The sequence below is a fragment of the Arachis hypogaea genome, chromosome 19 (genome assembly GCF_003086295.3).
Source record: "Arachis hypogaea cultivar Tifrunner chromosome 19, arahy.Tifrunner.gnm2.J5K5, whole genome shotgun sequence".
Classification (NCBI taxonomy): domain Eukaryota; kingdom Viridiplantae; phylum Streptophyta; class Magnoliopsida; order Fabales; family Fabaceae; genus Arachis; species Arachis hypogaea.
Genome location: NC_092054.1, coordinates 12,941,543 through 12,961,565, shown reverse-complemented (window position 1 = coordinate 12,961,565; position 20,023 = coordinate 12,941,543). Strand labels below are relative to the sequence as shown.

Sequence of the window (20,023 nt, the reverse complement as noted above, 5' to 3'; positions counted from 1 at the left end):
ATTAGCTTTGATTCTTATCCTTTCAAATCACCAAAGTTTATTCCAAATGGGACACCTTTATTATCATACCCTGCAGGCACATTTATTCTTGGGAATCTTCCAATAGCAAGCACAGGTGCAACACTTGAACCAGGTGTTACCAATGTATCAAGTTTATAATCACTCATCAATTTCTCAAAGCCTTCTCTTGATAGTCTTGCTAGATTGGCCAGTGCCGCGTTCTTTGTTGTGCCAATTACATTTGTTTTTCTCCATGAAGCCATCGGTTTAGAATGAAAATAACTATCCACATACATAGTAAAATGAATATCTAGCAAATTTTATTGTATCTACTTAAATCCAATCCAAATTAGTTATTCCCTAATCATTTTTAGTTGTAGGATGAAATTACCAATTAATGTGCATCCATATAAATTGAAGGCTGGATTTATCCCAGAAGTAACCTATACAGAAAAACAAATCAATATGCTTTCACTGTCATGTCACTTCAAATAGAGATTAGAGAGTAAAACAAACCTTCTTCCCTCTTGTTAGAGAGAGTCTGATGTGTGAATTGTCAAACATGTCATTCCTAATCAAGGTTCTAAAAATTGCATCCTTAATATGTAAATTTTGGAACCATACTCATTAGTCACCATGTATTTCCAGCTATGTATGCCAGCAAGGGGTGCTAAATTGAAATCAAACACACCTCATCTCTATTTGGAACATTTTCAAAAGCCAAAGCTTTTGCTGAATCAGACATCCTAATTAATTGTTAACTGTGAGTGTTACTCTTAATGAATAATAGTGCTTATATATATTTTTTTAGCAGGGTTGACATAGTCACAAGTATTATCAAAGTTGCAGTGGCATCCATTTACACTATCACAAGTATTGATAGAGTTTAAGACTCCCAGAGAAGAGAAGCTATTCAAGGTTTAGCCTTCTACTTTTTTTATTTATTTATTATCTCTGTTAAACTATTGAATTTTAATTTATCTTCATTTTTATTATCTCTGTTAAATTATTATGCATGCATCTATACTTATTTATCTATGCTTGTTTGTATAAATCATTCATGGTGAAAATATAATTATATTCAAATCTTTAAGTTAGAGGATTATTTATTATTGTTTTGACAAGTATGTAAATTCATTATCTAATATTTATTATAAATTTTATTTTTGTATTTAAAAGTTTATTTGTCTCATTATTTAATATTTAATTGTCTATTATTTTTCAAATGATAAAAAAATATAGCTATTAAAATCGACGGCGACATTGTTGCTTTCTAAATTCAAAATAGACAAAAGAAAATAAAAAATAGACAGAATTTCTCAATTTTATTTGATATTATCGACGGCAAGTTTGTCGCTTTTACTAAATACGGAAAAATCTTAACCTCATATTATCGACGAAAAGATTGTCGATTTTATTTAACATTTATCGATGGTTTGACATGCCGTAGATTTTATTAGATTTTTGAAAAAACGACAAGTTTAAAAGTAACATGTTGCGCCGTTGATTTTACCGTTGATTTTCATTGCCCGTCGATTTTAACGGTATTTCTTGTAGTGATGATTATAATTATTATATTTGTTATGGTTCTAAAATTTTAAATATATTTAAATAATATAATTATTATTTGAGATTCTTAGGGTAGTTAATACACTTTTTTTTTTTGCCTAAATTTTAATTTTAACATAAATCTAATCTATGGATTTAAAATCTTGAACAAAGATACTGTGTATATATTTATCATTAGATTTAAATTAAATTTAAAGTATATATCAGCGTGGTAATAAAATTCTCATATTTTACTCATACGCTTTATCGTCAAGCAAATATTATGTTAAATTTTCTTGAAGAAATATTAGTGAACACATAATAAAAAGGATAACAAAAATATAGAAAAGCAACATCATTTCTTAAAAAGATATTTTTTAATGTACGGAATCAAAAAAATATAAACACAAACATTTGTAAAAATATATTTATTTTGTCCATATTTTTAAAAATATTAATTAGTTGTTTTTGTGGGTATTTAAAATTTAAAAGTGTGGTTTTCATCAATTATTATTACATGTTTTTTTCGTCATGTTATATTTAAAAATTGCAAAAATTTAAATTGTAAATATTAAAAAAGAAATTTCATCTATTTTTTTGTTCATTAAATAAAAGCATTTAAAAGTTTTTATTGATAATAAACTTATCGTGTTTACTAAATTCGATGTTAGCTAACTTCTAAAGAAAATTGCTTTAGATTCTCTACTAAAGCTTATTCAACTCTATACAAATACACTTTAAATAAGAGATAATAATAGACAAACTTTTTTTATTAAGGTAAAATCAAAAAATAATTATGAATATATTATAATGTAACGTATTGTATTATGTATATTCAATTTAAGATAGGTAACGTGTATTGTTACTATTATTATTATCTTTATTGTTATTAACGTTACATTAATAATATATAATTACAGGGTGTTGGAAAAGGTAAAAAAAAAATAATAAATAAAACACAGAATATGAAAAGATAAAAATTCGGTACTTTTTATTTACAAGATAAAAAATAAGGAACCACTCAGATAAAGATGTTGAAAACGTCTTTTTATAAGGATATTTTTTAATAATTAAAATTTAACACATACAATCGATTAAATTATGTTATTTTTGTCAAAATTAGACTAGATAAATTGACTTGACCGAAAAATGGTGAATCAAATCATGAACTGGTCTAAATTAATATTATTTTTTTATAGAAAATGACTACAATACCCTATTATAGAAAATTACTAAAATACTTCTATTATATATATTAATTTTGAGAATCCTAAATTTTAGTCTTTTATTTTTCTATCGTAGGGTTAGAATTTATAATTTTTAAAATTAATATATATATATATATATATATATATATATATATAAAATAAGAGTATTTTAATCATTTTCTATAATAAAAGTATTGTAGTCACTTTTTATAAAAAAAAATAATATTAATTTAGACCAGTTCAAGATTTGATTCACCATTTTTTCGGTTAAATCAATTTATCTAGTCTACTTTTGACAAAAATAACATGATTTAATCAATTATATATGTTAAATTTTAATTACTGAAAAACATCTTTAAAAAAAGACGTTTTAGGCGTCTTTATCTGAGTGGCTCCCTAAAAAATATTCTTATAAATTGAAGTTCCTTCTTTCATAAAGTAGACATCATAAAATTCCTAATTTTGTTGGTAACAGCCTAACAACTATCTTTTCTTTTTTTCTTCTTCATATTGTTCCCTGCTGACTTCATCGGTCTCTACTCTGCATGTTCCAACAAGAGAAGACTTCAGTCATTTTCCAAAAGGTGATTCAATTTCTGGTTAGTTTCTTGTTATAATGCATCATTTTTTTTCATTTAGTTCTTCCCAGCCTTTTGTGTTGTACATTTTCAAGCAACACTCTTGTTCGTTTCTTTCTATTCGTGTGCAGAGAAACAAAACAAGCTTTTTAAACACTAGTTCGCTACCATGAGTATTATTGCATGTAGAAGTGATCACAAAAGGTAGACATTACATTGTTTGTTGCTTCTTTTAATGATTTCATATTATGTGTTGTAAATATGCTGAATGGATTTGATTTAGGCATTTTTTCGCTACAAGACAACATTGACCCGGTGATAAAGATTTAAGATTCATATTTGGTGTATACAAAGGACGCGTACAAATTTAAAATAATATATATTTTGTGTATTTTTTTAATAACTATGTAGAAACAGATAAATTACATATAATACAAATAATAAAATTTATCATAATAAAATAATAAAATAAATATATGTGATAGCTATCCTTTTTTTAGAGTGATGTGATAATTTCAGATAAAATAATTGCTAAATATGGTGCTGAGTTAAAAAATGAAATTATGTTGATTGATTACCGTGACAATTGTATTAAGGTTAAGATAAAGACCCGATGAAGAAAAATCTGGATACCTTCATATGAGGTAAAAAAGTTAATTACTTTCTATAACTTCAAAAGTATAGTATGGGCGTACTTAATGTATGTCATAAGTGGAATCTTTTTTGTGGCTCTTGTGGATAAATGATATGGTCAAATCTATTTGGATTTTTATGAATCTCATTATGTTAAAGATATTATTGGGGTATTTTTGTTGAAAGTAATTCAAGATAAGTTAGGTTTAAACTACTTTGAAGCATCTAAAAATGTTACTTCTAATATAGAAGAGGATGGAGGAACGCATAGAAATATAAAAATGTTAGAATCTTTATAATTTTTTTGTTTATTTTTATTGTTGACTGTATGTATGTTATATCTTAATTATTGTAGTTATTAACATATTTATTTCTAAATATGTCCATAATTCATTGTATAATATGATTTTGTTATCTGCTTTTTTTATTGTCTATCTTTTTTTCTTATTTTTGGGTTTTTTCATTTTTTTTGACTAATTGCATTTGTAGTTCTAGGTTCCAAAGAATTGCCAATAAGAAGATAGTTCAAAACGTACCTAGATCAACCAAGAAAACATGTGTTGTTCTAGTGGGATTTTGTCATAATATGTAGTCTTATATAACATTAAGAATATTGAATGTTAGTTTTTTTTTTCTTTTAACAAAATTTTTTGTTTATTATTGATTATTGATTTTATATTTATTCTATATTTATTTTTTCTGAGAGTTTATCCACACTATGTTCTCTTGTTGAACATTCAATTTTTAATTTGATTTCCAAATATTATAGAGAGTACGATACAAATAAAAGTACCATAAAAAATAGATCAACAAAAAAAACAAAGGTATATTGATTTTTTTTCTTATTTAATATCATACTAGTATTATATATGTTCTTGATTTTGTCATTGTCTATATAAAGTTATTGTTAGATAAGTATGTTACAAACAAAGTGTATTGAATAAATGAACTACTTTGTATTTTGGGATATTTTGCATAACATTATCCTACATTGTTCATTGTTGTCATTTTAGTTTAATATTTTTTTTTTGTAAATTATCATTGAAATAAATAGATATGTTGTTCTACATCACTGCAAGGCCTTAATTAAATATGACATCAAAGCCGATCGATTTGTAAGCTTTTATAATTATAATTTCGTAATTATTGGTTACTTTATTTTTTATGGACTAATTATTACTTTTTTACGCCGTATATCCCATATCACTTTGTTAGGTTACTACTTGATACTGGTGGATCAAAACACTGAAAGTTGATTGTTGAACTCTCAAAGAATGCTAAAAGTTTTGGAATGAATGTACTGACAAGTAAAAACAGAGAACAGAGAACGGAAATACAAAATTAGTACTAAGTGAAAAGATTTTGTGAAAATGCATAAACTTAAAACCACATATTCATGTGTTTTTAAGATGGTTTCAAAAGAAGATCATCTAATTCAAGTTTATGTAACTAGAAAGTAATTATTTAGGTGGTTTGAAACTTTCTGATATTATTTTAAGTTTATGCATTTTCACAAAAAAAAATTTCTTATGACCAATTTTGTATTTTCGTTCTCTGTTTTTACTTTTCAACACATTCATTCCAAAACTTTTAGTATTCTTTGAGGGTTCAACAACTAATTTACAGTATTCTGATCCTCCAATATCAAGTAGTAACTTAGCAAATTGATACGGGATATAATGTATAAAAACAAGTAATAAGTGGTCCATAAAAAATAAATTAATCAATAATTATGAAATTACAATCATAAAAACTTACAAATCAATCGGTTTGAATGTCATATTTAGTTAAGGTCTTGCAATGATGTAGAACAACATATCTGTTTATTTCAATGATAATTTACAAAAAATATTAACAGATTAAAATGACGACAATGAAAAATGTAAGATGATGTTATGCAAAATATCTCAAAATACAAAGTAATTCATCTATCCAATACACTTTGTTTGTAACATACTTATCTACCAGTGACAAAATCAAGAACACATATAACACTAGTATGATATGAAATCTGAAAAAAAATCAGCATACTCTGTTTTTTTTTTTTTTTTTTTTGATCTGTTTTTCACAGTACTTTCATTTGTAAAAGAAAAAAAAATATAAAAATTGAATGTTCAACAAGAGAACATAATGTGAATAAATTCTCAAAAAAATAAAAAATAAATATAGAATAAATATAAAATCAATCATTAATAATCAATAATAATAAAAGAATTTTGTTAAAGTAAAAAAAAAAAACTAACATTCAACATCCTTATTGTTATATATAGTTATGCAATAAGACTATATATTAGGACAAAATTTCACTACATTAATACACTTTTTTTTTGTAAATCTAGGTACGTTTTCAACTATCTTTTTATTGACAGTTCTTTGCATACCATAACAAATGCAATTAGTCTAAAAATGTAAAAACCAAAAAAAAAGACAATAGAAAAAACAGATAACAAAATTATATTGTTCAATGAATTATAGACATATTTAAAAATTAATATGTTAATAACTACAATAATTAAAATATAACATATATAGTCAATAATAAATATAAACAAAAATGTTGTGAAAATTTTAACCTTTTCATATTCTTATGCGTTCCATCCTCTTCTATATCAGAAGTAACATTCTCGGATGCATCAAAGTAGTTTAAACCCAACTTATCTTTGATTACTTTCAACAAAAATACTCCAATAACATGTTTAACATAATGAGATTCATAAAAATCCAAATGGATTTGATCATATCGTTTATTCATAAGAGCCACAAAAAATATTTCACTTGTGACATACATTAAGTATACCCACGACATGCTTTTGAAGTTATAGAAAGTGATTAACTTTTCTACCTCATGTAAAGGTATCCAAATTTTTCTTCTTCGGGTTTTATCTTAATTTTATACAATTGTCACGGTAATCAATCAACACAATTTCATCGTTCAACTCAGCACTATATTTAGCAATTATTTTCTCTGGAATTAACACATCACCTAAAAAAAATAGTTATCACATACATTTATTTTATTATGATAAATTTTATTATTTGCGGTATGTATAATTATATACTTTGTGTATTTTTTAATAACCATGTAGAAACATATAAATTTTATTTGCGGTATACATATTTGTTTACTTTGAATTGAATTGCACAAACAATTTTCAGCCATAGCAATACAACTTCAAGTGTTAAAGTGTCAATAAAGCCAGCAACATATGATTTCCAGCCATAGCAATTAAAATAAATGCAAGCAAAAAACTATGAAACAAAGAAAAGATGGGCATACTATATTTATGTTCGGAAAATGAGTTGATCCATGAGCTACATATGATTTAATAGCATAATCATAAAGTGAAAAGAATAAAAAGTATGCATTGTGCTATACCTTGCCATGACACAATCAATATTTTGACAAAATCTGCTTAGGAGCTTTAACCAAAAACATCAATCTGTTTATTACCAAGTAAAATTCTAAGAGATTAGACAATGCACCAATATTCTATCCATCATGTATAAAACAATACAGAAAGTAATGAAGAAGTGCTCTCTTTTTAATTTTAATTTTTTGATATTGTAAACTCCACTTCTTTTCACATCCATTCATTCTTCCTACTACTTATCTTCTTTCATAATATTTTTCTACAATAACCCAACTAATGGACAATAATTCTAACTCTAAGATGGTCGCAATCAAATTTTATGCACAAAAAACATGTAATGTGACACTGTAATGCATCATCAGAGTATAATAGATTAAATCAAAGGACTTCATGTTTGAGAATCATACATAAACTGACATGCTTTTCTTCTAAATTATACTTCTTTAGAAAGTTCTTTTTCTATTTGTTAGTTAGAATTTCATGCTTTGGCTTCAATAATACTTTGTAATATTAACAAGCAAGTCTGTGATCTGAACCATAAGAGGAAAAAGTTGCATGACGTTGTTAACTTTGGTAAACACAGATAAGAAAATGATAACTAATTATTTTATACATGTCACTATAATATGCTAATTATTTTAAAGATTATGTTGCACAATTCTAAAGTAACAAGATTAATGTGCACATGAACAAAAAATAAAGATAGTTTTTATTTACCTTTCTTAATTTTCCTTACAAAAGTGAAGGGAAAGAGAATATTATCAAAGACAGTAACTAATATGAAAGATAGCTTACGAACTAGCTCAATTTTGCTTCTGAGTCTCTTATTCAGTTGGAGTTTTAGCTGAACACTGTCTCAATTTATATCAGTAAAAAGCATTTTTATTTTGATACATACATTACTATTATTATTATTATAAACTTGAAATTTAATTTACTTGCAAACCTAGCCACCAGACTAATTAGTAACAGACAACTGCAGATTTTACATTGTTAAATTAAAATCAACTGCAACGAAGAATAATTGAATCAGACAACTATACTAAAATAGCATGCATCTTCATCAATAACATATAGCACGCATGTTATCAAATCACAATTCACAAACCCATATTTCACAGATTATTGTACCGAACCCCAAATTAAAACCCCTAAAATCGGAATCCTAAACCTTTGAAATTTCAGAACCAAATGGAAATCAATACATACCTATTTGACGATGTGAGCACAGAGAAGACGATGAGAAGCACAGAGATGACGATGGTGAGGGCGGTGCAACGATGATCAGTGCAGGACGATGAAGAGGAGCGACGGTCAGTGTAGCGATGTGGTGAGTGGTGAATGGGGCGACGGTCAATGGCGACGGTGAGAATGGCGAAGGTGATGATGTCAATGGTGAAGGGTTTACGCGCGAAGGTGAACTGGTCAGTGCAGCAATGTGGTGAGTGGCGAGTGGTGAGTGGCGGTGAGTGTTGAGTGGGGGGTGACGGTCAATGGCGACGATGAGAATGGCGAAGGTGATGAGTGTAGATGGTGAAGGATTTGTGCACGAAGGTAAGCTCTCTGAAAGTGGAAGGCGCGATCGAATTGAAGGTGTGTGTGCTTTTGGGGGGAAGGGGAAAAAAATTCACTAAGTGTCACCATTTGGCCCTAAATACATTAGTCATTACTTTTGAAGCGTATCCAAAACATAATAAATAAGTTACCCTTTAAAAATGCTCTCTTTGGTACGAAAAGTGTATCTATAGATATCAACATAAGGCTACGCTTTATAAGTGATTTTTATTGTATCTAAGACTACATGTTGTAAATAATGTCACAATTGTGTTTTCTATTCTCTTATAAAAGGGTAATACGGAGAAAAGCGTAACCTATTCATAATTTCGAATGTAACTTAAAAACTGTGTGGCTGAATGGTTTTTTTTTTTTGTAGTGTATTTAGTATTTTTGAATATTTATTAAGTGAATTCTACGGTGTTTATAACTTGGTGCCTAACTTATTTTTTATAGTAAATTTTGAATATTTAATAATTATTTACTTTTATAGTTTTAAACTTAAATATTGATTTTTAACCATTTTAGTAAATTAAACAAATATTTTTAGGAATCATAGCAATCACGTATTTATTATAGGATATTACGTCTATATTATTTCGATTCTCTTAGCACCTATAAATATCCTTCTATATTGTATCATTCTACACAAATTGAATACACACAAACCTTTTTTCTATTGCTCTCTCTTACCTTTCTAACATGGTATCAGAGCCATGGTATCCTCCTTGAAGAGGATAAGTTATTTTTCTTTTGAAGAAATTACCGTACTTTTCATACTTTTCCTCTGTGCCATTTTTTTTTCTTGTCTTTTGTCATTGCTTTGATACTTTTTCACCTCATCGATTAGCCTATCTTCTTCGTCTTGTATCTTTCCGAGTCTAATGAATCAAACATCACTATTATCCGCTGCTTATCTATTCTCATGGAGAAACCAGATATTTTTCGTCACCTTCCGACAGTTCGCATCTTTCGGCATTTTACCATCTCTTTGTAGTTTGCCACCTTTCTAGTAGTTTTCGGGTAGTTCGCCATCTTTCTGACAGTTCTCCATCTTAATTTTTTTGGCAGTTCATCACTCTTGTGGTAGTTTTGTCTCCGCTTTCTTGTGGCAATTTCGTCTATGCTTTCTTTGTGGCAGTTTCATCTGCGCTTTTCTTGCACCAGTTTCATCTGCACTTTCTTTCGGCAGTTCCATCTACACTTGTTCCATCAGTTTATGCAGTTTTTTTTTATTTTGTTGTTTTAAATAAGTTTCAAACTCAGGTTGTCACTTGAGTTTGAGAGATGATGTTAGAATATATTAAGATCAATTAACTTTCATTAGAATTATTTAGCATATCTGAATATTTATTATAGAATATTACGTCTTTATTATTTCAATTCTCTTAGCATCTATAAATACCCTTCTATATTGTATTATCTACACAACTTGAATATACATAAACCTTTTTTTATTGCTCTCTCTTACCTTTCTAATTAACAATACTAAAGGTGCCAAACTAAATTTGGTTTCTTAAGGAATTTAATTTGGTTCCCTAATAAAATAAATTTTATAGACGTGGATGGCTTTATTTATTCTATTAAAAAACCAAATTAACTTTTATTTCTCAATAAAATGTGACAAAACAAACACAATGTATCATATTCCATTATGCCTATATTCTACAATTTAATATTTTAATTTACTAAATTATATTTATACTTAAAAAATAAAGAACTGGCCTAACAAACACTACTAGAAATAGGATTTTTTCGGACGAAAATTTCAAACGAAATTTATTCCGTCTGAATGACTTTTTTATTTCGGACAAATTTGAGACAAATGTTGAACAACTTTTAGTGGAGGCATTGGAATAATATATTTTGTCCTAAATTTGTCTAAATTTTGTCCCAAATTTTGGCGCCAAATTTTTTGTGGATGGCGCCAAAATTTTCATACAGATTAGTAACACATTTCGGACAAAAGCTATAATTCGTCTGTATTTCATCTGAATAACTTTAGACAGATTTTGGACGCATTTTGAAAATTGTTAATTCTATCCCAAATTTGTCTATAATTAGTCTTAAATATTTTTACTATAGCTAACCCCTTGAAATAGGCAAAATTTTTTCGCACAAATTTGGAACGAAAATAGCATCATTTGTAAATTTCCGTATGAAAGTGCATCAGTTTTCAAACGGATTTTATATGTTTATTAAAAAATTATAACATTTAGTATAAAAATAATGTTTATACTTTTAAATTTGTCTATGATTTATCCCAAATATTTTTACTATTTCAAATAAAATTTCTTTTCCTTAAAATAACCTTAATTATATATAACTTATAAAAGAGTACACTTTTTGTTTCTAAAATTTAATTCCAAAACTTTTTGATCAAAATATGAAATAATCATCGTATTGATTAATTTCTCATTTATTATTATACATGTTCATAGCCTAACCCAAAACACTAAGCTAGATCTATTAAGCTTAAAGGCCCACCAAGGACTTCGTTCTACCTGACCTCCTAAGAGGTCAAACATATAAAAACTGAACTAAACTACTTTTTCATACAACAATTAAAAAAAAACGCTTAGTTTTAATATTATTGCAGTAAAATTAGATACCAATTTAATCAAACCATAAAAACTGATTTTTAACAAACTAATTTTTATAAATAAAGAAAAAAAAATAAGCATTAATACACACAATGATAGTTACTAAAAAAAGAACTTACTTATATAGAGTTTCTTTCAAGAGACCTCTTTAACAAATTAATCCACATATCGAAGTTCAAAAGAAGAATTCACCACAATTCCTACAACAAGATTTTATATATATATATGTAAATGTAGCTTCATATATGAATTTATCTATTGATTAATGATTGTGTCACGCAAGTAGGAACTATATAAACACCTTCAAGAATTTGAAAAAAAAATTACTTATAATCTTAATTGAAACCTATCACTAAATAGAACATTTATATGCAATTAAACACCTTATCTATATATATATTCCATATTTTCATGCTTTTTTTAATAATTATAAATATTTTTTTTAAATATATTATAAATATCTTTAGCTAGCATTAATATTAAATTTAATTTTACTAAATATTTATTTTTTAAAATTATTAAATAATAAAATTAAAAAATATAACTTAAAATTTAAATAATTTAAAATTAAAATTAAATTTAATTTTATTAAATATTTATTTTTATGTACCAATGTTCTAAAACTTATCTTTTGAATACTAATGATATAATTTTTTTTTTAATTTGTTGGTAAAGTTTAGATATAATTTAATTTTAAAATTTTAACATATGTAGTTGTTTCAAAACCACCTTTCTACTCTGCGCCAAAAAGCCAAATTTTATTCAAACCCGCCCTTTTGTTTCAATTTTTATCTTCTTCTCAAAAACTGCCCTGCCTCCTTACGGTTTTCAGAGAGGCTTCACTCACTCACACAGTCACACTTCTCTCCTACCTGTGGCCACCATCGATCTTCCAGGTCGCACTCCAGCCAACCTCCGCCCTTGCAACTCAGGCGACCTCTACCCTCTCTCGTTCTTCGTGCTCACAGATTAGAGAGCCCTAACTCGCTCACCTGCTCTGCCCTGTGGCCACCGCCGCGCCGCTGATCTTCCGGGTCGCACTCCAGCCAACCTCCGACCTCGCAACTCAGGCGACCACCACCCTCGTGGTTCGCGTTCACAGGTAATAGCTCTCACCCGCTCACACTGCTCTGCCTCCTGCATGTGGCCGCCTCCTCCGATCTCTCGGACCTCGCACCGCCACCAGCCTCCAACCCTTGCCACTTTGCGTCTTTGTGCGACCTCTGTGGCTCTGTCAAGTCCCAATTTTTTGTGAGTAGTGATGTGATTCTTGTTTGTTTCTTTGTCAATTTGCTTGTTAATGATGGTTCTCGTTATCAGACTATGGCTTGGATTTTTATCAATGGTCCTTTGGTCTTTCTAAGGATAAAATTAGAGTACTATTAAAAAAGTTAGGGTTTGTTCTTAACTCTTTGGATATGAGTGATAATCTCTTCTGTTTTGCATCTATTGGATGTCTTTTATTTCATTCTTGTTTCTCCTTTTCTATCACCATTTTAGTCATTATTTTCATTCGTATATACATTCTTTTAAATCTTTCACCATTTAAATTCTTTTTCTTGTTTGTCTTTACACTTTTTGCAGTAACATTTCATTGTCTTCATTTTAGTATTCATCGTAATTTTAGCCAATATTTGCTCATTCTAAAATTTTTCATATGTATGAAAGTTTAGCAAACTGTGTTTATGTCTTAACATTTCTGCCGGTTGATTACTAATATAACTACCGTAACTAACAGTCTCCGACAACCATTATTCCATTCTTCGGAGATCAATTCTTTTGGGGGGATAGAATCTATCAAAAAGGGCTAGGTCCAGCACCAATTCCAATTTCTCAGCTCACTCTTGAGAATTTATCAAATGCCATAAAGTTCATGCTCCAGCCAGAGGTAACTACACAATCTATGACTAGCATTGAAATTGAAAATGGAAACATCTATATTTTCTTGAATGTTAGATTTACTGGTTATAAAATTTAGGTCTTTTTTTCTTATGGTCATGGTTTTTGATAGATTTAATGGTTAGGTCCACTCGATTCTAATAATAAACCTTCAGGTGAAGTCTCAAGCAATGGAAGTTGCAAAGTTGATTAAGGATGAAGATGGTGTTACTGCAGCGGTTGATGCGTTTCACCGGCATCTACCTTCTGAGCTACCGCTTCCAACACCATCTCCGGTGGAGGATCACCCAAATGCTTTGCAGTGGTTTTTTTCTTCAAATATCCAAGTGGTGTTGTGTGCCTTGTGGTGGTGTATAGTGTTTTTTTCCCCACTCAGTAAAGTATTTTCTTTTATTCATTATATAGCAATGGACATATTTTTAGCTGTGCGTGCCTGTATAGCTTAAACTACATATGTACTCATTACCAAATTTTACAGGTGCTCATTGTTTTGTATGAGACATTCCGAATGCATTCGTCAAAGTTTAGCTCTAGTGGCTCTCGTGACCTCCTTATCTGTGATGAGGCTCACAGACTAAAGAATGATCAGACGATAACAAACAGGGTACTGTACAAAATTTCTCCAGTTTAAAGGCATGTTTCTGACTTTTGTTCAAGGCACCTTGATGGCTGTGATTCTGAGTTTCTCACCTATACTTCCTGAATCAGGCATTGGCAGCTCTTCCATGTAAACGTAGAATTCTATTTTCAGGAACTCCTTTGCAGGTGAGATTCTACGCATGTATAGCTCTTTGTGTTTCGGGCTACAATCCTAAATAACCATTTATGTTTATACTTTTATGGACATATTTTGCAGAATGACTTGGAGGAATTCTGTGGAAGTTGAGGCTGAGAAACTACTAAGATGCATGGAATGAATATTATCAACAGTGTCAGACTTTTATGATACTGTAATGCATTATGTTTCTAGTTCCTTCTTACTGCTTGGAGTATTGAATTTCCTAAATATTTCTTGTATAATATTCAAATTTCAGTTAAGTACTTAAATCTCTGTCTCTCGCCAAGGTTGCAGCAGCAGAGGCTGAGCGAGAGAGAAACCAGTGATGGATTGTTTGTCACTTCCATCGTTCATTTGGATTCCATCAACATCTAAGTATGAAAAACACAGCAACCATCAAAAGAAGTTCCGAATTGCGGTGTCTAGGAGAGACACTGACGCTGAATTTTCTTTGTCCTTTTCTTGTTTTCCTTCATTCAATGCTATTCACAAAACAGTTCCTTTGGCTGCTTCAATCGCAATTTTCTCTGGTCACCCCCTGGTACTTTTTTCATAGACCTTTGCTTGTTTGTTATTTCTATAGCAAAATTGTCAAAGACATTACTATAGCAATACCTAAAAAAAATTAATGTTTTTCCCCTCCTGATGAAAAGTGTTTTATTGAAATTCTAACTTTTATATATTTATCGTTATGGGAAGTATTTGCTTGTATGCTTTTTTATCTTAATTTAGTTTTCAGGACATATTGAAGAAAGCTCAGCTTCTTTCCCCTCGTGCTATGGTTGTTGATTCAATACAAACTCTTGATCTTATTAACACTGTTAGTAATTTTCTTTCAATTTTATTAACACTTTTCTTTTTCTACCATTTGTCAATATCTTTGAATTTAACATTTTGTTTTGATTTATGTATTCTCAAGTGGTCAGAGCAAAATGTTAAGTTGAATGATGCTGAGGACAAGTTAAAAGATCAAGAACATCAACTAAAGGTTCAACAGAAAAGAATTGGTTCTACTAAAAAGACAGATGAGCTTGGGACAGGCTCTAGTAATGATGAAGATGATAACATAAGTGATTGATGTTAGGAGGATATGTTTTTTCTGATTTAAATTAAGAAATTTTTAGGTGAATTAGTTAGTATATCTTATTTTATTCATGATATTTGACCTTTTTAAAGGCTTCCTTTGTTTTAGTTTAAGTATTTTTTTTTCTTATTTAGTTTGATTACATTTATGGACAAAAGTATTTTAATAATAAATATTTTTTTTAACTATTTTATGGTAATTAACTTTTTCATGATTTTATTATGTGTTTATAATTTCGATGATGTAATATGAAAAAAATTATTATGATGGTCTTAATATAGAAAGCAGATTGAATACAATTTATTTTCTAAAATATTTATATATTAAATAGTAAATTATTTTGTATGAAAATTGTTTGAAATATTATATTAAATTTGTAGAAAATTTGTGTGAATATAATTTTTTGTTTTGTATGAAATTTGTTTCAAATACGTAAATTCTTTTAAATTAAATTTGTCTGAAATTTAATTGAAAAGAAATATTTGATTTGTCTAAAATTTGTTCGAAAAAAATTTGTTATATTTGACTAAATTCGTTAGAAATTTGTTTGAAATAAAATATATTTTTTGTTTGAAATTTGTCTAAAATAAAATATTTTTACGTTTGAAATTTGTCTGAAATACATTGTTTTTATATTGGCTAATCTGTCTAAAATTCGTCTAAAATACATCTTAATAGTTAGAAATCTAACAGATAAATACTTATTCGAAATTTGTCACAAAATCGTCTGAAAAAAATTTCGGACGAAATTTCAGACAAAATATAAATTAGCAACAAGGCTTTTTCGGACAAAAAAAATTCGTCCAAATTTTGTTTGAAAATTTTTTTTTGTCTCTAATTTGTTCAAAATTCGTCCGAAAAAGCCCTATTTCTAGTAGTGAAACACCTCTGCAAACATTAATTGAGAAAATAAAATTTTAATTTACAGTTAGAAAAATAATAATTTAAAATTATTTTATTTATTTAATATTCATAATTTCATGTAACATCTATAATTATATATTTATTATATATAATATTACTCAATTATTCTAACTATAAAAAATACAAAAAAAAGTTATATAATAATTAAGAAATATAAAATAAAATAATTTTAAATTATTTTAAACTGATTTTATATTAACTCTCAATATTATTGTTAATTTTAAGAGCAAATACCTTTTTTAAACCCATTCTTTTTGAAAATAGACAAGGGACAACCTAATGTTTGGAAAATGCTTTTGTGCATTTAGATTCTATAATTTATGTTACAAACTAACAAAGAGAGAAGTCACCAAAAAAAAAAAAACTAACAAAGAGAGACACTAGCCACACTCTTTGTGGTTGATTACTTAATTAATGTCTTTTTTATTTTATTAAAGTATCCTTCATTCATTAAGATAAATACCAACAAAAATGTCAGTTGCCACTTGCCACACCCATATTTAAAAAATTATACTGAGTAAATTACTAATTCCGCCCTCGAATTACCAGAACGCTGACAAAAATAACCTCCACTTTTATTAACGACAAAAATACACTTAAAATATTGAAAAACGTTACAAAAATACCCGACCGTAAATAAAAATCTATTCCGTTAACAGAATTGGCTGAGCTGTCAAATGGATTCTGTTACAACTCTTCCTCTGCTTTTCTTCATTCTCCCTCCCTCCCTCCCTCCTCAATGCAACTACAACAAAAATAAACATCATCTGCTGTCACTCTTTTTCTCCCTCAAACCTCCCAGAAGCTGCTGCAAGCTGCAACCACAACAACAACATATCTCAGTCACTCCGAAATTGCAACAACGACAACAACATCATCTTCCTAGCTGAAACTCCTGCAACAACAACATTTTCCTCATTATTTCTCTCCTAAAATATGATGTCGCCTCTTCTTCCACGGTTTCTCTCCCTCAAGTACGACAATGGTCTTGCTCTGTCATCTTGCTCATCCACTTCTCCTTCTTCGATTCTTCTCTCTCGCCGCCTCTCTCTTTCTCTCTCCTTGTTGTTCTGCTTCTCTCTCTCCTCAATGACGGCACCTGCAGTGATATTGTCCTCTCCTCCCGTCCTCCCTCACTCCCTAAAGCAATTACAACAACAATAAGCAACATCTCAGTGACTCCCTCCCTCTTCGAAAACTCCCAGAATATACCTTACGCCTCACCCTCTTCATCTCAACCACAGTAATAATCAGCCATAAATTAGTAATAATCCTCCATAATCAGCAATTTTACAATTTTTCATTATATATTTTTAATAATCTAATAAAAATAATAGAATCCAAAGAGAAAGAATGAAAAAGAGAGAAGCTGAAGAGATAGCTCCTCACTGCCCTAGAGAGAGAGGGACTATCCACTGCTGGCTTACTGCGAGAGAGGAGAGTAAGGCGCTGCAAGACAGGTTTTTGACAACAATGGAGGGGCGGCGAGCAAGCAGTGACGGCGATGGCGAATCTGAGAGGAAAGATCGAGAGATCTGCTGAGAGAGTGAAGAGGGCAAGGAACTGTGAGATCCTCTTCTGACGACAACGGAGGGGCAGCGAGTAAGCAACAGTGGCAACAACGAGGTTCTGCCGTTGAAGACAAAGAGACAACGGCGTGAGTCGATGAGAAATTGTTCTGTATATTGGAGAAGTGAAAGTGAGAAGAAGGAAAAAGAAAAAAACGAGCGGGGAGTGGGGTGTGAGAGCGTGAGATAGAGAAGATCGGAAGGCAGCAGCCATAGATTCAGAGTGAGAGTGAAGAGGGTGAGGTGTAAGGTCTTTTTGGGAGGTTTGGAGAGGGAGGGAGTGAGGGAGAATAAAGGAGAAGCAGAGGAAGGAGTGTAACGGAATTCGTTTGACAGCTCAGCTAACTCTATTAACGGAATAGATTTTTATTTACAGTCGGATATTTTTGTAGCATTTTTCAATATTTTAGGTGTATTTTTGTCGTTAACATAAGTGGAGGTTATTTTTGTCAGCGTTTTGATAATTTGAGGACGGAATTGGTAATTTACTCAATTATACTACTTAATGTTAAATTTTACCTATTGTTACGTTACAGCCATTTCTAATTTAATAATTTGTGTTGAAATTAATATAAAAAATTATTTTTTTAATTTTTAACATATATATTTAATTTTCTTTTGATTTGAACTAATATATAGAGTTAAATACAATTTTGGTCCTTAAGAGGTATAGGTTAAAAAAAATTTTTCAACTTTTTTTTTTAACATACAAAATCGTCCCTAAGATTTAACTTGATTTTAAAATCGTCATTCGGACTAAAATACCTTTCTCATTCTTCGCCAAAATACTCAATTTCTATTCTTTTTTTTTCTTCTTCTCCATTACAGCAGCATCTCTTTTTTTTTTCTTCATCACAACATTAGCGACAACAATAAAATTAGAAGCAAAAATAATGTATAAAACATAAAAAATAGAAACAGAAATGAAGCAGAAATAGAAGTAGAAGAATCAACAACAGCAACAAAATCAAAAGCAGATGAATGGAATCAGAATCAGAAGCAGAAGCAGAAGAAACAAAAATAGAAGAGCAATGGAATCAGAATCAACAACAACGGAATCAGAATAAAAAACAATGTGGTTAACAAAATCAATGTAATTAACAAAAGAAACAGAAGCAAAAGAATCAACAAAATCAACAAATTAGAAGCAGAATTGGAACCCTAGGGAGGACCAGCAGCGAGGACCAGCGGCGTGGACCAACGGCGAGGACGCAAAGTAGCAGCGGCGAGAGACGAGGAGCAGCGACGAGAGACGAGAAGCAGCGGCTACCGGCAAGCAAGCTAGGAGGAGGAGCATAAACAGCAACGCGGCGAATGTCTTCCCTCGCCGATCTGCTGGCGTCAACTTCGAACACTGGCGCATGAGCAAAAACGGTGACGTGGCGTGTGACGTCCATCCTCCTTCGCCGGCATCGTCGCCACCTTCCTCTTTCCCTTTCTTCTTCTTCCGTTTCCCCTTCTTCTTCTTCTTCTTTCCTTCCTCGTGGTTCTCTTTCTCTCTCTCTCATCTGTTCTCTTTCTTTTTTTTCCTTTTTTTTATTTTATAATTTTTTTGTTAGGGATAATTTGTTGCAAAATTTTATGATTTAAGTAAAAATGACGATTTTAAAACTAAATTAAACTTTATGGACAATTTTGTATGCAAAAAAAAAGTTAGGGATAAAAAAATTTTTTTACCTAAAGACTAAAATGTACATAATTCATACTATTCAATTCTTCACTTTTCGCTAAAAATATTGTCTCTTAACGTTCTTTAAATTCCAAAAATGTGATCCTCCAACTTGATTGGGTTTTTGTCTTGTTTATTTTAGTGGATGTAACACTCAACTGTAATCGAAGAATGTTTCTTGCATCAAAATGATGCAACAATTTTTCAATTAAAATAAAGTATTTATACACTAAAATTTTATTCTCATAACTTTTTAGTAAAGTATAGCTTTTTTTCCCCCTTAAAAAGTAATTAGTATAGTGTAATTTATTGTATTTTTTTTTAGTGATTAGTAATTCGTATAGTGTAGTTTATATCATGAGAAATCAATATTATCACTTGATGGATAAAATTAACAACGACAAATAACATAGAATACCTTTAAATTATAGAAAAACCAAAACAAACTTTTTTTTTATGAGGAGCACAACAAAAACATATATGTATGGGTATAAAAAATTTATTGAAAGCCAAATAAATATGTAATAATTACGAATTCGAAAACCAAAAGAAAATTAAAGAATACTGATTTACATTTAAAAAAAAATGCTAACATGTTTATATTTT

The 20,023-nt window shown here is 29.4% G+C and overlaps 1 protein-coding gene across 12 annotated transcripts; it reads left to right on the top strand.

Moving 5' to 3' along the window:
* The first annotated feature begins 12,235 nt into the window (after positions 1-12,235).
* On the top strand, positions 12,236-15,470 carry LOC112779641 (DNA repair protein rhp54). Of its 12 annotated transcripts, none has more exons than XR_011877804.1 (9): positions 12,304-12,746; positions 13,234-13,383; positions 13,550-13,774; positions 13,873-13,998; positions 14,103-14,159; positions 14,251-14,344; positions 14,467-14,713; positions 14,905-14,992; positions 15,092-15,470. XR_011877804.1 is itself a non-coding variant. In XM_072227993.1 (9 exons), exons 7-9 carry the CDS (start codon positions 14,498-14,500, stop codon positions 15,248-15,250), a joined length of 456 nt encoding a protein of 151 aa, XP_072084094.1. In that variant the 5' UTR covers positions 12,304-12,746; positions 13,234-13,383; positions 13,550-13,769; positions 13,873-13,998; positions 14,103-14,159; positions 14,251-14,344; positions 14,429-14,497; the 3' UTR covers positions 15,251-15,470. The 12 variants fall into 12 exon arrangements, 9 of the variants coding, with proteins under 9 accessions (XP_072084096.1, XP_072084091.1, XP_072084092.1 ...); XM_072227993.1 differs by having other exon boundaries at positions 13,550-13,769; positions 14,429-14,713; positions 14,912-14,992; XM_072227996.1 differs by having other exon boundaries at positions 13,550-13,769; positions 13,873-14,027; positions 14,912-14,992.
* The last annotated feature ends 4,553 nt before the right edge of the window (positions 15,471-20,023 follow it).

Excerpts from the sequence above, each read along its gene's own strand:
- LOC112779641 (XM_072227995.1), top strand. The coding sequence starts at position 14,498 with ATGGATTGTTTGTCACTTCCATCGTTCATTTGGATTCCATCAACATCT. Across the intron at positions 14,714-14,911 it reads TTTTCTCTGGTCACCCCCTG|GACATATTGAAGAAAGCTCA; the intron begins GTACTTTTTTCA and ends TTTAGTTTTCAG. Across the intron at positions 14,993-15,091 it reads CTCTTGATCTTATTAACACT|TGGTCAGAGCAAAATGTTAA; the intron begins GTTAGTAATTTT and ends TGTATTCTCAAG.